The 14,239-nt window shown below is 39.6% G+C and overlaps 1 protein-coding gene across 1 annotated transcript in view; it reads right to left on the reverse strand.

The window, feature by feature from the left end:
- DOCK3 (dedicator of cytokinesis 3) overlaps nt 1-14,239 on the reverse strand; it is a 924,676-nt gene that overhangs the window by 178,617 nt on the left and 731,820 nt on the right. The window contains exons 33-35 of the mRNA XM_053721106.1: nt 9,561-9,646; nt 5,352-5,447; nt 3,597-3,657 (exon numbers count right to left, since the gene is read on the reverse strand). Of these exons, the coding sequence (XP_053577081.1) occupies nt 3,597-3,657; nt 5,352-5,447; nt 9,561-9,646 (243 nt within the window). The remainder of the gene's footprint in view (nt 1-3,596; nt 3,658-5,351; nt 5,448-9,560; nt 9,647-14,239) is intronic.

Genomic DNA, 14,239 nt, shown 5'->3' on the forward strand with positions numbered 1-14,239 from the left:
GAATCTATAAGAGTCCCCAAGAAAGGAACTCTTGTGAGTGGAAAGAGAGAACTCTTCTTTTCGTTCACCTTCCATCCATGCGACCTTAGAAATGCCAGTACTAACTCTGTATGAGACTTGGCAGTTTGAAAGCTTGAAGCTTGTATCAGTCTAGGTACGGAGCTACCGCAATTCCTCGCGGTCTTAGTACCGCCAGAAGAGCACCCAGAACCTTTGTGAAGATTCTCGGAGCCGTAGCCAATCCGAATGGAAGAGCTACAAACTGGTAATGCCTGTCTAGAAAGGCAAACCTTAGATACCGGTAATGATCTTTGTGAATCGGTATGTGAAGGTAAGCATCCTTTAAATCCACTGTGGTCATGTACTGACCCTTTTGGATCATGGGTAAAATTGTCCGAATAGTTTCCATTTTGAACGATGGAACTCTTAGGAATTTGTTTAGGATCTTTAAATCCAAGATTGGCCTGAAAGTTCCCTCTTTTTTAGGAACCACAAACAGATTTGAGTAAAACCCTTGTCCTTGTTCCGACCGCGGAACCGGATGGATCACTCCCATTAATAAAAGATCTTGTACGCAGCGTAGAAACGCCTCTTTCTTTATTTGGCTTGTTGACAACCTTGACAGATGAAATCTCCCTCTTGGGGGAGAGAATTTGAAGTCTAGAAGGTATCCCTGAGATATGATCTCTAACGCCCAGGGATCCTGGACATCTCTTGCCCAAGCCTGGGCGAAGAGAGAAAGTCTGCCCCCCACTAGATCCGTTCCCGGATCGGGGGCCCTCGATTCATGCTGTCTTAGGGGCAGCAGCAGGTTTCCTGGCCTGCTTGCCCTTGTTCCAGGACTGGTTAAGTCTCCAGCCTTGTCTGTAGCGAGCAACAGCTCCTTCCTGTTTTGGTGCAGAGGAAGTTGATGCTGCTCCTGCTTTGAAATTACGAAAGGAACGAAAATTAGACTGTCTAGCCTTAGGTTTGGCTCTGTCTTGAGGCAGGGCATGGCCTTTACCTCCTGTAATGTCAGCGATAATTTCTTTCAACCCGGGCCCGAATAAGGTCTGCCCTTTGAAAGGTATATTAAGCAATTTAGATTTAGAAGTAACGTCAGCTGACCAGGATTTTAGCCACAGTGCTCTGCGTGCCTGAATGGCGAATCCGGAATTCTTAGCCGTAAGTTTAGTTAAATGTACTACGGCATCTGAAATAAATGAGTTAGCTAACTTAAGGGCTTTAAGCTTGTGTGTAATCTCATCTAATGGAGCTGATTCAAGTGTCTCTTCCAGAGACTCAAACTAAAATGCTGCTGCAGCCGTGACAGGCGCAATGCATGCAAGAGGTTGCAATATAAAACCTTGTTGAACAAACATTTTCTTTATTTAACCCTCTAACTTTTTATCCATTGGATCTGAAAAGGCACAGCTATCCTCCACCGGGATAGTGGTACGCTTAGCTAAAGTAGAAACTGCTCCCTCCACCTTAGGGACCGTTTGCCATAAGTCCCGTGTGGTGGCGTCTATTGGAAACATCTTTCTAAATATCGGAGGGGGTGAGAACGGCACACCGGTTCTATCCCACTCCTTAGTAACAATTTCAGTAAGTCTCTTAGGTATAGGAAAAACGTCAGTACTCGCCGGTACCGCAAAATATTTATCCAACCTACACATTTTCTCTGGTATTGCAACTGTGTTACAATCATTCAGAGCCGCTAACACCTCCCCTAGTAATACACGGAGGTTTTCCATCTTAAATTTAAAATTTGAAATATCTGAATCCAGTTTGTTTGGATCAGAACCGTCACCCGCAGAATGAAGCTCTCCGTCCTCATGTTCTGCAAATTGTGACGCAGTGTCTGACATGGCCCTAATATTATCAGCGCACTCTGTTCTCACCCCAGAGTGATCACACTTACCTCTTAGTTCTGGTAATTTAGCCAAAACTTCAGTCATAACAGTAGCCATATCCTGTAATGTGATTTGTAATGGCCGCCCAGATGTACTCGGCGCTACAATATCACGCACCTCCCGAGCGGGAGATGCAGGTACTGACACGTGAGGCGAGTTAGTCGGCATAACTCTCCCCTCGTTGTTTGGTGAAATATGTTCAATTTGTACAGATTGACTTTTATTTAAAGTAGCATCAATACAGTTAGTACATAAATTTCTATTGGGCTCCACTTTGGCTTTAGCACATATAGCACAGATATCTTCCTCTGAATCAGACATGTTTAACACACTAGCAAATAAACTAGCAACTTGGAAATACTTTTCAAGTAATTTACTATAATATGAAAACGTACTGTGCCTATAAGAAGCACAGAAAAAGTTATGACAGTTGAAAATTAATAAACTGAAAAGTTATAGCATCAAATCTTTGTAAAAAAAAAAAAAACACAATTTTAGCAAAGGATTGCTCCCATTAGCAAAGGATAACTAACCCTGATAGCAGAAAAAAAAATAAAAAATACAGAAATAAACGTTTTTTTATCACAGTCAACTACAATCTCACAGCTCTGCTGTGAGTGATTACCTCCCTCAAAACAAGTTTTGAAGACCCCTGAGTTCTGTAGAGATGAACCGTATCATGCAGGGAAGACAATAAACTTCTGACTGAATTTTTAGATGCGTAGCAAAAGCGCCAAAAAAGGCCCCTCCCCCTCACACATAACAGTGAGAGAGATCAGTAAACTGTCATAAATTAAATAAAACGACTGCCAAGTGGAAAAAAATAGTGCCCAAAACATTTTTTCACCCAGTACCTCAGAAAATTAAACGATTTTACATGCCAGCAAAAAACGTTTAACATTAATAAATTGAGTGTTATTAAAAAGCCTGTTGCTAGTCCCTGCAAATTAGGCTAAAGTTTTATGCATACAGTATAATTCCAGTGAAGTGCCATTCCCCAGAATACTGAAGTGTAAAATATACATACATGACAGCCTGATACCAGTTGCTGCTACTGCATTTAAGGCTGAGTTTACATTATATCGGTATGGCAGAATTTTCTCATCAATTCCATTGTCAGAAAATAATAAGCTGCTACATACCTCTTTGCAGATTAATCTGCCCGCTGTCCCCTGATCTGAAGTTTACCTCTCCTCAGATGGCCGAGAAACAGCAATATGATCTTAACTACTCCGGCTAAAATCATAGAAAGACTCAGGTAGATTCTTCTTCAAATTCTACCAGAGAAGGAATAACACACTCCGGTGCTATTATAAAATAACAAACTTTTGATTGAAGGTATGAAACTAAGTATAATCACCACAGTCCTCTCACACATCCTATCTATTCGTTGGGTGCAAGAGAATGACTGGTAATGGCAGTTAGGGGAGGAGCTATATAGCAGCTCTGCTGGGTGAATCCTCTTGCACTTCCTGTTGGGGAGGAGTTAATATCCCATAAGTAATGGATGATCCGTGGACTGGATACACTTAACAAGAGAAATGGAAATTTCCATTCCTGTATATGCACACGTCCTGGTCATATGCACAACAAAATGTATATACACATACTTCCAGCTAATATGTACAAAAACATGTATATGCACACTCTTCTAGGTCATATGCACAAATACACAGATGCGCATAGATATTGTATTCTCACCATCAGATTCACTGTGCAGCCAACTTTTTTGTTTTCATTTTCTTCTCCTTTCATACAATCCCTGAAATAGAAAATATATGAATCTCACTTAGTACACACTTCCTTACTGCCAATTAATCTCACCAAATTATCTATCATTTTCTATCTATCTATCTATCTATCTATCTATTTTTCTATCTATCTCAGCCCCTTTCTAATCAATCAGAAATTCCATAACAAGCTCCACTAATAGCTTTTAATATTTTTAGTTTTGAAACTATTGTAATCCATTTAAAAGCCCAGGATAAACTATTTATGACTTGAGCCACGTTATCTGCAGAAAAACTTAAAACTCCTGGAAATTGTTCCACTGTAAATCTGAGGGAACTGAAATTAACAGAAGAGATAGCAATATGAAGTAACCTTCCATCTATAGTAGTCATGAATGAACCATGTTCTAAAACAAGACTGAATTGATTGAGGTTTGCAATTATGATTTATTACAAACTTCTCTAGATTTTTTTCAAGCTCAAAATTCAACAAAACTGACCTGCTTCCTTTAAATAATAAACCTTTAAGACCAGTTACGATAGATAAACTCTGTTAATCACTGGAAAGTAGACATGTGCTTTTCATTTCGTTCCGAATTGAAATTCTGCCGAATATGTCAAATTCGGAGCTTCGGATCGATTCGAATTTTCAAATTACCCTAGCAACAAAACTAAACTAATCAGAATGCATTTGTAACAAATAAATCTGAATTAGTTTGGATTTATTTGTTACATTCGAATAACCATGGACTTCATGGATTACTCTGCTAGCTCATTATGTAGCTGGTACCTGTGAGGTTGGTACTTAGGTGGGATGTGCTGTGTATTACTAGTATTATGTACTGTATATTAAGTTATATACTGTACCTCTGCTACCTCTGTGCATATTGTGTAGCTGGTATGTGCTGTGTATTACACTAGTATTATGTACTTATTAAGTATATACTGTACCTCTGCTACCTCTGTGCATATTGTGTAGCTGGCATGTGCTGTGTATTACACTAGTATTATGTACTTATTAAGTATATACTGTACCTCTGTGCATATTGTGTAGCTGGTACCTGTGAGGTTGGTACTTATGTTGATTTAGATGGGTTACACCTAATATACAGTACATAATACTAGTCTAATACACAGCACATCCCACCTAACACATAACGAACTTCTGAATTTACTAATCGAATCCGAACCGAATACATCTGAATACATCTGAATTTATTAGAATCCGAATGAATCCAAAATGAATACATTCAAATTTGAATCGATCCAAAAATGAAATGAGAAAAAAAATCTGAATTAGTCCGAAACTAACCGAAACAAATGTTTCTGCCGCGCACACGTCTACTGGAAAGTCTTATATACGTTTGAATAATCTGACAGAGAGCATTTTCCCTTCAATGGGTCTAAAAGGACTGGAAGAGGGACAACTTTGTCTGTGGGAGGCTGACAAAGTCCTGTAACCGTTAAAATTAATGTTTTTAGTTTTAATGCCTAGCCTGAATTCGGATGACACTAATGGGAGAATGGAGAAAGTAATAAATTAAACTCCACGGAAAACCATATGAAGCATGACTTTTGGGAATTTTGAAGGATTTGAATAGAGCCCTATGATTGGTCAAATGTTTTCAAAAACAGATATAAAAGTAACAAATTTTTCTAAGACAAATGGAGACACCAGAGCCTGCTTATTAATACTTTGCCTTAGTCTTTGCGGCTCTGTACATACCTGTAGTCCAGCAGCCTCTCCATCAGCCGTGTTACAGAAGTTACAAACGAGGCCCCAGGTTCTCTCCATGTTTCCTGCTCAATCTTTTCTAGAAGGCTAAGTTTAAAGTTCAGAATTAGACAACCGCACCAAGAGACCCGCAGAATAAGGACTGAACGCTACAAGCCAGAGACATACACATGCAAATGACAGAAAGAAGCTTCCAGGGAAAAGAAGAGACAGCTGGGCATGGAGATGTCAAGAGATGCGGATAGAAACACCAAGGAGCTAGGTCAGTGAAGCACAGAGATGAGGACAGTAAATCATAATGATAACATCTGGACAGAGTGAATAGGGAAGAACCAAGATATTGAAAAAGAAACTGTGAAACATAGTTAAAGACTACAAAGTATGAAAGAGAAGGGGTCAAGTCGGGCGGAGATGCATGGGAACGGAGTTCCTGCACTATTTTTGCAGGAGGAAGTTCCCCCTGGACACAGAACAGAAACGCTTTAGTAAACACTGCTGCTACTGGCGGGAGGAGCTGGAGCACAGTCTGATTAGACGGATAGTGGGATCCTCTAGTAATGGGCAGTAACACTTAATACAATACACTACATGTAAGCCTGCCAGTGGTCCTGCTGTGTGATCACCCCGCACTGTGGAGGACATGGTGCTTACATTTCTGTGTGGCTTGCTCTGGGGTTATTTAGCTACCCTCATCAGAAATAAGACTATTGCACCTTAAGTGGGTGAGACTCTGTGACAGAGGAGGATTCTCAGGCCCAAAGGCAACCATTCAACCCTTCATTGGATTTTATTTACTTTCATTAACCAAAGTATATACAGTACATATAAATACAGTGTGTATAAGTATGTGTATATATATAAAATAATATTAATTGTAAGGGTCGTGGAAGTCTTGGTGAGCTCCCACACTTCTTTTTGAAGGACTTGACCCCTGGGAAAGACAGAGAGAGAGAGTGCAAGAGGGAAAGAACTCGAGATTGGAGACACACTCAGAAAGCAAAGGAAGAGAAATGCAGGAGATGTCCAGAGGCAGGGATACAGATGGACAAAGTCTCAGAGAGAGGCCTGATGAGATGAGACTGGACAAAAGAATGACAATAACAGATATCTACAGAGACACCTAGTGATAAGCATAAAGATGACAGTGACCAAGATAGAGCAACAAACTAATAAACAGAGAAGATAAAACATAAATATACCATAATATACCAGACATGGAAAGATACAAGGAAGCGAGACACAAGGACAGAGAGACACATGGAAACACACAGTATATATGTGCAGATAAGATGCATATTAAGGCCCCCATTTATCAGATCACCATCACTTAGAATTCCAACACAGAAAAGACCTGGTGTGACCCACATCTCCTGAGTAAGTCACTAATGGCCCAAGTTATCAAACCATTGCTGTGTAAGATTGTGTAACGTACCACATGACCATATGCAAACAAGTGAAAACGTATAAGACACGGCTGACATGAATGTGATTCCAAATATAACAGAAAAAGTCATTCTCTTGGTAAACACAGGGCAGTGAAAGATATATAAACTAGAGCATTTATTATATTTCCTGTAAAGCTTGTTTTTCTGCTAGTATTATTTGAACTAGTTTTTCCATTACGGAGGTCAGGATAGATTCCCTGTCTCTTGTGTCTTCTCCATTAGGGAACTGGTCGCTGTTGCTGGTTCTCTAGCTTCTACATCCTCCAGTATCTCAAGAGGATATGGGGATCAGAACCAACAAATTAAAAGTGTACACGGTGTGTGATTTTTATATTCCATCATTATAACCTGTATATTGGTACCTCTGGCAGACGTCCGTATGGCCTCCTGTTTTAAAGATGCTAAATGTAAAATGCTATTCACTATAAATTTTTGAACTCCATCAAGAAATGAGGATATTTCAAATTATTCAAATTTCAGATTATTGGCATCTATGGGCATAAACCCAATTAAACTGGGTGTCATCGAACACCCCAAATTATGTTTGACAGGTTCATAACTTTCATTTGTGTGTGAATTTTGACACAAGTATTTAATGGTTACTTAAATGGGAGCCTAATAAGTGTACTCGAAGACTGTGGACAGACAAGGCAAACACTCTGAAATGATGAGGTATAAAATCACATATGCCTAGGCAACTACTCTTGCAAGTTATATACTAGTAAAGACGTAAGCACCACTCTTACGTAACATACAATTATACCCTTATACATGGTCACAGGTTTACATGCAATTGCTGTATGCACAGGTCTACACATAAACTGTCAGGTTACTCATGCCTAGATTCCGCACACGTATGATACGCACGTATGCACTACATAATCTTACCTCGGGTACGGACCAAACAGTTGAGAACTGCTCCGGCAGCGAGTAGAGAAGGCACAAACACAAAAAAACATGATACTGCACTCTGAGACTTAATACCAAACGTCACTTCACGCAATGCCCTACTAGATTTGTTATTACCCATGGTGCTCTGCTTTACCACACTGCCTGTTTATTTGTTGCTTCCATGTCCTATAAGATGCCCTGTTTCTGTTGACTCATGTTCTGCTACACCAATTACATCTCTGCATTTACCACACATCCATTGTAGCCATCTTTGCTACTCTTCACGTCTATATTACACCCTTAAAGGGACATTCTACTCAAACATTGTCTGACATCCATATGAAACATTACCATTTAAACATGCGGCTAGAAAAATGTGAATTAAAAACTATTTACATTTAAATAGAATCTGATACAGCAGTACCAGTTTTGTAATTTCTACTAAAGCTCATTGGCTGATACTTCCTTCTAATGCTCATTGGGTGGCAGGAAAACCTCCCATATGGTGAAGGAAGGTACACATTTCAAGCCTAACAACAAAACATTGGTTTATACAGGATAGGAACATGTATTAAAAATAAAATATTTGGAAATGCTCTCTTCCATATCAAATAAATACAACTAATTACTAATATTCCCTTTTAAGTAAGCCAGAGCTCAGCTACTACTTACATGAAAAATCCCATAATGCTAAGTAGCTTGACAGTAAACTCAATTTTTTTCTTTTAGGATTCGGTTAGAGCAATTTTAAGCAACTTTCTAATGTACTCCTATTATCAATTTTCCTTTGTTCTCTTGGTAGCTTTATTTGAAAAAGCAGGAATGAAAGATTAGGAGCCGGCCCATTTTTGGTTTAGACCCTGGATAGTGCTGGCTGATTGGTGGCTACATTTAACCACCAATCAGCAACTTGTACCCAGGTCCTGAACCTAAAATGGGCCGGTTCCTAAGCTTTCATTCCTGCTTTTTTAAATAAAGATACCAAGAGATTAACAAAAAAATTATAATAGGAGGAAATGGACTGGCTTCTAAGCTTGCATTCCTGCTTTTCAAATAAAGATACCAAGAGAACGAAGAAAAATTGATAATAGGAGTAAATTAGAATGCTGCTTAAAATGACTGCTGTTTCTGAATCAAGAAATAAAAAAAATGGGTTTAGTATCCCTTTAACTATAAAGAAGTACTCAACAACAGCTCAGCTGTTTTAGGAAAGTCATAATTATACTAAAATGATTAAGATAGAGCATGTCCTTTTTATGACAATTTTAAAGGGACATGAAACTAAAAAAAATATTTTATGATTCAGATAAAGCATACAGTTTTATAAACAACTTTTCAATTTACGTCTATTATAAATTTTATTTCATTCTCTTGGTATTCTTTATCGAAGGAGCAGCAATTTACTACTGGGAGCTAGCTGAACACATTGGTAAGCCAATAACAAGAAAAATATATGTGCAGCCACTAATCAGCAGCTTGCTCCAGCTCCTGAATCTACCTAGGTATGTTTTTTAACAAAGAATATCAAGAGAACAAAGCAAATTAGATTAAAAAAATAAATTGGAAAGTTTTATGTAAAATAGCAGCAGCAAAGCTAGCTGTTGATTGGTGGCTACAGACATTTGTCTCTTATTATTGGCTCACCAGATGTGTTAAGCTAGCTCCCAGTAGTGCATAGCTGCTCTGGAGCTGGCTTTAAATATGTATTTAATCCTTAGCAATGATACATTGCTCTAACCTATAAAAGCAATTTTTGTTTGTACTTATAATCCCTTTAATACCCTTGTCACCCATCGCTTAAAATTGTCCAACATAAAATGACCCTCACACACCCCGTCCTATACATTCACCCCCTTGCACTCACAGGAGGCTGAAAAGTTCCCGGTAATTTTCATCTCCTTTTCCTTCAGACACCAAAGAGTCCAACTTATCGATTAGTTCAGCCTCCACCTGCAGTAAAACACAGTTATTAGGGCAGTACAGACCTGTGTGCTTACTGGACGGATGTCCTGCATGTTTGTGTATGAGATACTACTGTCTGTGTGCTCATTGGATGAAATCTCTATGTATTTTTGTAAGGGATACTACTGTCTGTGTGCTCATTGGATGGAAGCTCTATGTATTTCTGTAAGGGATATTACTGTCTGTGTGCTCATTAAATGGAAGCTCTATGTATTTCTGTAAGGGATACTACTGCCTGTGTGCTTATTGGATGGAAGCTCTATGTATTTCTGTAAGGGATACTACTGCCTGTGTGCTTATTGGATGGAAGCTCTATGTATTTCTGTAAGGGATAATACTCTCTGTGTGCTCATTGGATGGAAGCTCTGTGTATTTCTGTAAGGGATACTACTGTCTGTGTGCTCATTGGATGGAAGCTCTATGTATTTCTGTAAGGGATACTACTGTCTGTGTACTTATTGGATGGAAGCTCTATGTATTTCTGTAAGGGATAATACTGTCTGTGTGCTCATTGGATGGAAGCTCTATGTATTTTTGTAAGGGATACTATTGTCTGTGTGCTCATTGGATGGAAGCTCTATGTATTTCTGTAAGGGATACTACTGTCTGTGTGCTCATTGGATGGAAGCTCTGTGTATTTCTGTAAGGGATACTACTGTCTGTGTGCATGGAAGCTCTATGTATTTTTGTAAGGGATACTATTGTCTGTGTGCTCATTGGATGGAAGCTCTATGTATTTCTGTAAGGGATACTACTGTCTGTGTGCTCATTGGATGGAAGCTCTGTGTATTTCTGTAAGGGATACTACTGTCTGTGTGCTCATTGGATGGAAGTTTTGTGTATTTCTGTAAGGTATACTACTGTCTGTGTGCATGGAAGCTCTATGTATTTTTGAAAGGGATAATACTGTCTGTGTGCTCATTGGATGGAAGCTCTATGTATTTCTGTAAGGGATACTACTGTAGGTGTGCTCATTGGATGGAAGCTCTGTGTATTTCTGTAAGGGATAATACTGTCTGTGTGCTCATTGGATAAAAGCTCTGCATGTTCCTGAATGGATAATACTGTCTGTATGCTCATTGGATGGAAGCTCTTAAAGGGATACTAAACCCAGATTTTTTATTTCATGAATCAGATAGAGCATGCAATTTTAAGCAACTTTCTAATTTTCTCCTTTTATCAAATTTTAATTTGTTCTCTTGGTATCTTTATTTGAAAAAGCAGGAATGTAAGTTAACAAGCCGCCCATTTTTGGTTCAGAACCTTGGATAGCGCTTGCTGATTGGTGGCTACATTTACCCAGGTGCTGAACCGAAGATGGGCCGGCTCGTTAACTTACATTCCTGCTTTTTCAAATAAAGATACCAAGAGAACGAAGAAAAATTGATAATAGGAGTAAATTATAAAGTTGCTTAAAATTGTATGCTCTATCTGAATCATGAAGACAAAAATGGGTTCAGTATCCCTTTAATGTTTCTGTATGAGATAATGCTGCCTGTGTGCTCATTGGATGGGTGCTCTGCAAGTTCCTGAATGGATAATACTGTCTGTGTTCTTATTGGATAAAAGCTCTGCATGTTCCTGAATGGACAGCACTGTCTGTGTGCTCATTGGATGGAAGCTCTTAATGTTTCTGTATGGGATAGCACTGTCTGTGTATTCATTTGATGAAAGCTCTTAATGTTTCTGTATGGGATAGCACTGTCTGTATGGGATAGCACTGTCTGTATGGGATAGCATTGTCTGTATGGGATAGCACTGTCTGTATGGGATAATACTGTCTGTGTGCTTATTGGATGAAAGATTTTAATGTTTCTGTATGGGATAGCACTGTCTGTGTGCTCATTGGATGGAAGCTCTGTGTATTTCTATATGGGATAATGTTGTCTGTGTGTTTGTTGGATGTGTACTCTGCATTTTGTACATGTGTTTATTAAATGGAAGCTCTAAATGTTTGCGTATGGCTCTCTGTGTGTTCATTGGATGGGTGCTCTGCATGAATAAGGATATCTGAATATAATTGGATGGAGGTATTATTTACAGCAAAAGCAGGCAAAATACAATTGGAAAAAAATGCATATTTCAATATTTTATTGTCCTTATTTAAACATGTTAGTTTTGAGTACAAGTCAAGGGATACTGATTGCACTTGGTACATTACTCTGCACTCACACAATCAGAATTGCTTGATTTGGAATGTCATTGGTTAAACTTTTTTGCCAAAGACTTATTTTGTGTTTCCCATATTAATGAGAAGCACTAATTGGCATGCTAACCTCATTTACATTGATATTACCAGTTAACCCTTGTGTTTCCTTCGTGATAATCAACTTGCAATATCACTTTTTAAAAGCTGGTGCAAACTGTTACTTCCATAACCGTTAACACAAACTTCCCATGCTAAAAAAAACCCTAAACTGCCAGAACTCCCATCGCAACTCCCCCAACTGCTACTAATCCCTCCACTCTGGACCACAATCACAAAACCCCTTACCCAAAATGACCCCAAATTTAAGACCCCCCTAAACTCACTGCTACTCTAAGACTTCCCATAACTTTCTAACACCTATATTACGAGTTTTGCACTACGGTGCGGTACGGCTTTTAATGCTGAAAAATTCCAGCGTAATGGCCAGGAACGCATATTACGAGTTGTGTCAGAATAGCTGTAACGCAAGCATTTTAGCCTGTAACGCAACGTCTATTCCGCACTAAAAAAAATGAAGTTTTTGTGTGGGATTTTCATAGCGCCGGTATTACAGGTTGTGCGTTCAGGCTAAAATGCTTGCGTTACAGCCTATACTGACACGATCCATATCGCCATCTGAGAGCAGTAGTTATTGATTTTGTGTAACAAAAATGTTTCACAAAACTCATAACTAAAGTGTTACATAGTACACTAACACCCATAAACTACCTATTAACCCCTAAATCGTCACCCTCCCGCATCGCAAATACTATATTACACCTATTAACCCCTAATCTGCCGCCCACTCACACCACGACTATTAAATAAAGTTATTAAACCCTAATATGCCGCCCACCCACATCGCAAACACTATTTAAATATATTAACCCCTAAACCGCCACTCCTCGACATCGCCGACACTAATAAAAGTTATTAACCCCTAAATCTCCGGCCCCCCACATTCCCAACGCTATAATAAAGTATTAACCCCTAAACCTCCAGCCCCCCACATAGTAACTACTAAACTAAACCTAACAACCCCTAGACCACTGGCCCCCCCACATTGCAAAACACTAAATTAAACTATTAACCCCTAAACCTAACACCCCCTAACTTTAAAATAAAGTTACAATATAACTATCTTTAAAAAAATTAAAACTTACCGTACCTGTGAAATAAAAATAAACCTAACATTAAACTATAAATTAACATAACTATTCTAATAAAATAAAAAAACTACCAATTAAAAACCTAAATTAGGGGGCGGAGCAAGCCTGGGCTCGGAATGGTCGCACTTCACTTCAGCTCTGCTGAAAATGATCATAATTTTCCTCAACAATGACCATTAGCCCATTACAAATTTGTACAATGATTGTCTCCAGTTACCAAGAAGAGGTAGAGAGCCAGTGGGAAGCCTAAATATAATTGTGCAGTACGTAAAATAGCGATACAGAGAACTGTCTAACGGCTAACCTGCAAAGAGACCACAATCTTATCTCCCACGTGGAGGCCCAGAAACATGGCGATTGATTGGGAAAAGGAAGCAAAAGACTTGTTAAATGCTCACTTTCAGAGATTGGAGTGTGAGCTAGCCCTAGCATTTTCATCTCTGTGCAGAAGTCTATCCTCTGGGGGGTCTTATCATGCATCCCCAGCACACCGGCCCTCACAAGCTACAACTAAAGAGCCCCAGATTGCCGCAAGACGACCGCTGCACCTGATACAAGCACCTAGAGGTACTAGCTGGCCCAATATAGATGCGGACAGCTGCACAAGAGATGCGAAATTCTCGCATATTACACTGGCGGGTGGCGCGGGGGTGCATGGTGGATTATGGCAAGAGGGGTCACGGCCCGATCGTATGACAGGAGGAAAGGTGCCTAAGAGCTTACCGGCTGGCAGTCCGTGTCCTGAGACCCTGGTGAGCACACTTATGACAGGTTGGAACAGAGCCTCCAAGTTACTGCCTCCATATACATATCTTGACACTCCGGAGCTGTCCCTGCGCGGATTGATTTGCAGCAGCGATCTGAGCGCACACCGGGCCACTCATTCAGAGCTCATCATCGCACTTCAGCCTAGCAGGAGAGTAACAAGCAGCTGGCCATTGCAGCCGATCCAAGGAACCTCTCCGGCCCCACGATCTGGCATGGGATGAGTATCTCTATTTGAGCACGGGCTCAGAGACTCAGACGCTACACAATTTATTTTAATTATGTTTATACCTAGGACTTACTAACAGGTTCTCTAAAGTTTATGGGTGGCACGTTGTTTATTGTTGCTTGTTCTAAGCCTCACACATAGAGACCCTCTATTACTATTGTTGGACTATTAATAGATGTATACACGTACCAGGAATGTCGGCAAAGGTTCTCATGATGGCTTGTTGTCAC

Source organism: Bombina bombina, chromosome 7, assembly GCF_027579735.1.
Source record: "Bombina bombina isolate aBomBom1 chromosome 7, aBomBom1.pri, whole genome shotgun sequence".
NCBI classification, from domain to species: Eukaryota; Metazoa; Chordata; class Amphibia; order Anura; family Bombinatoridae; genus Bombina; species Bombina bombina.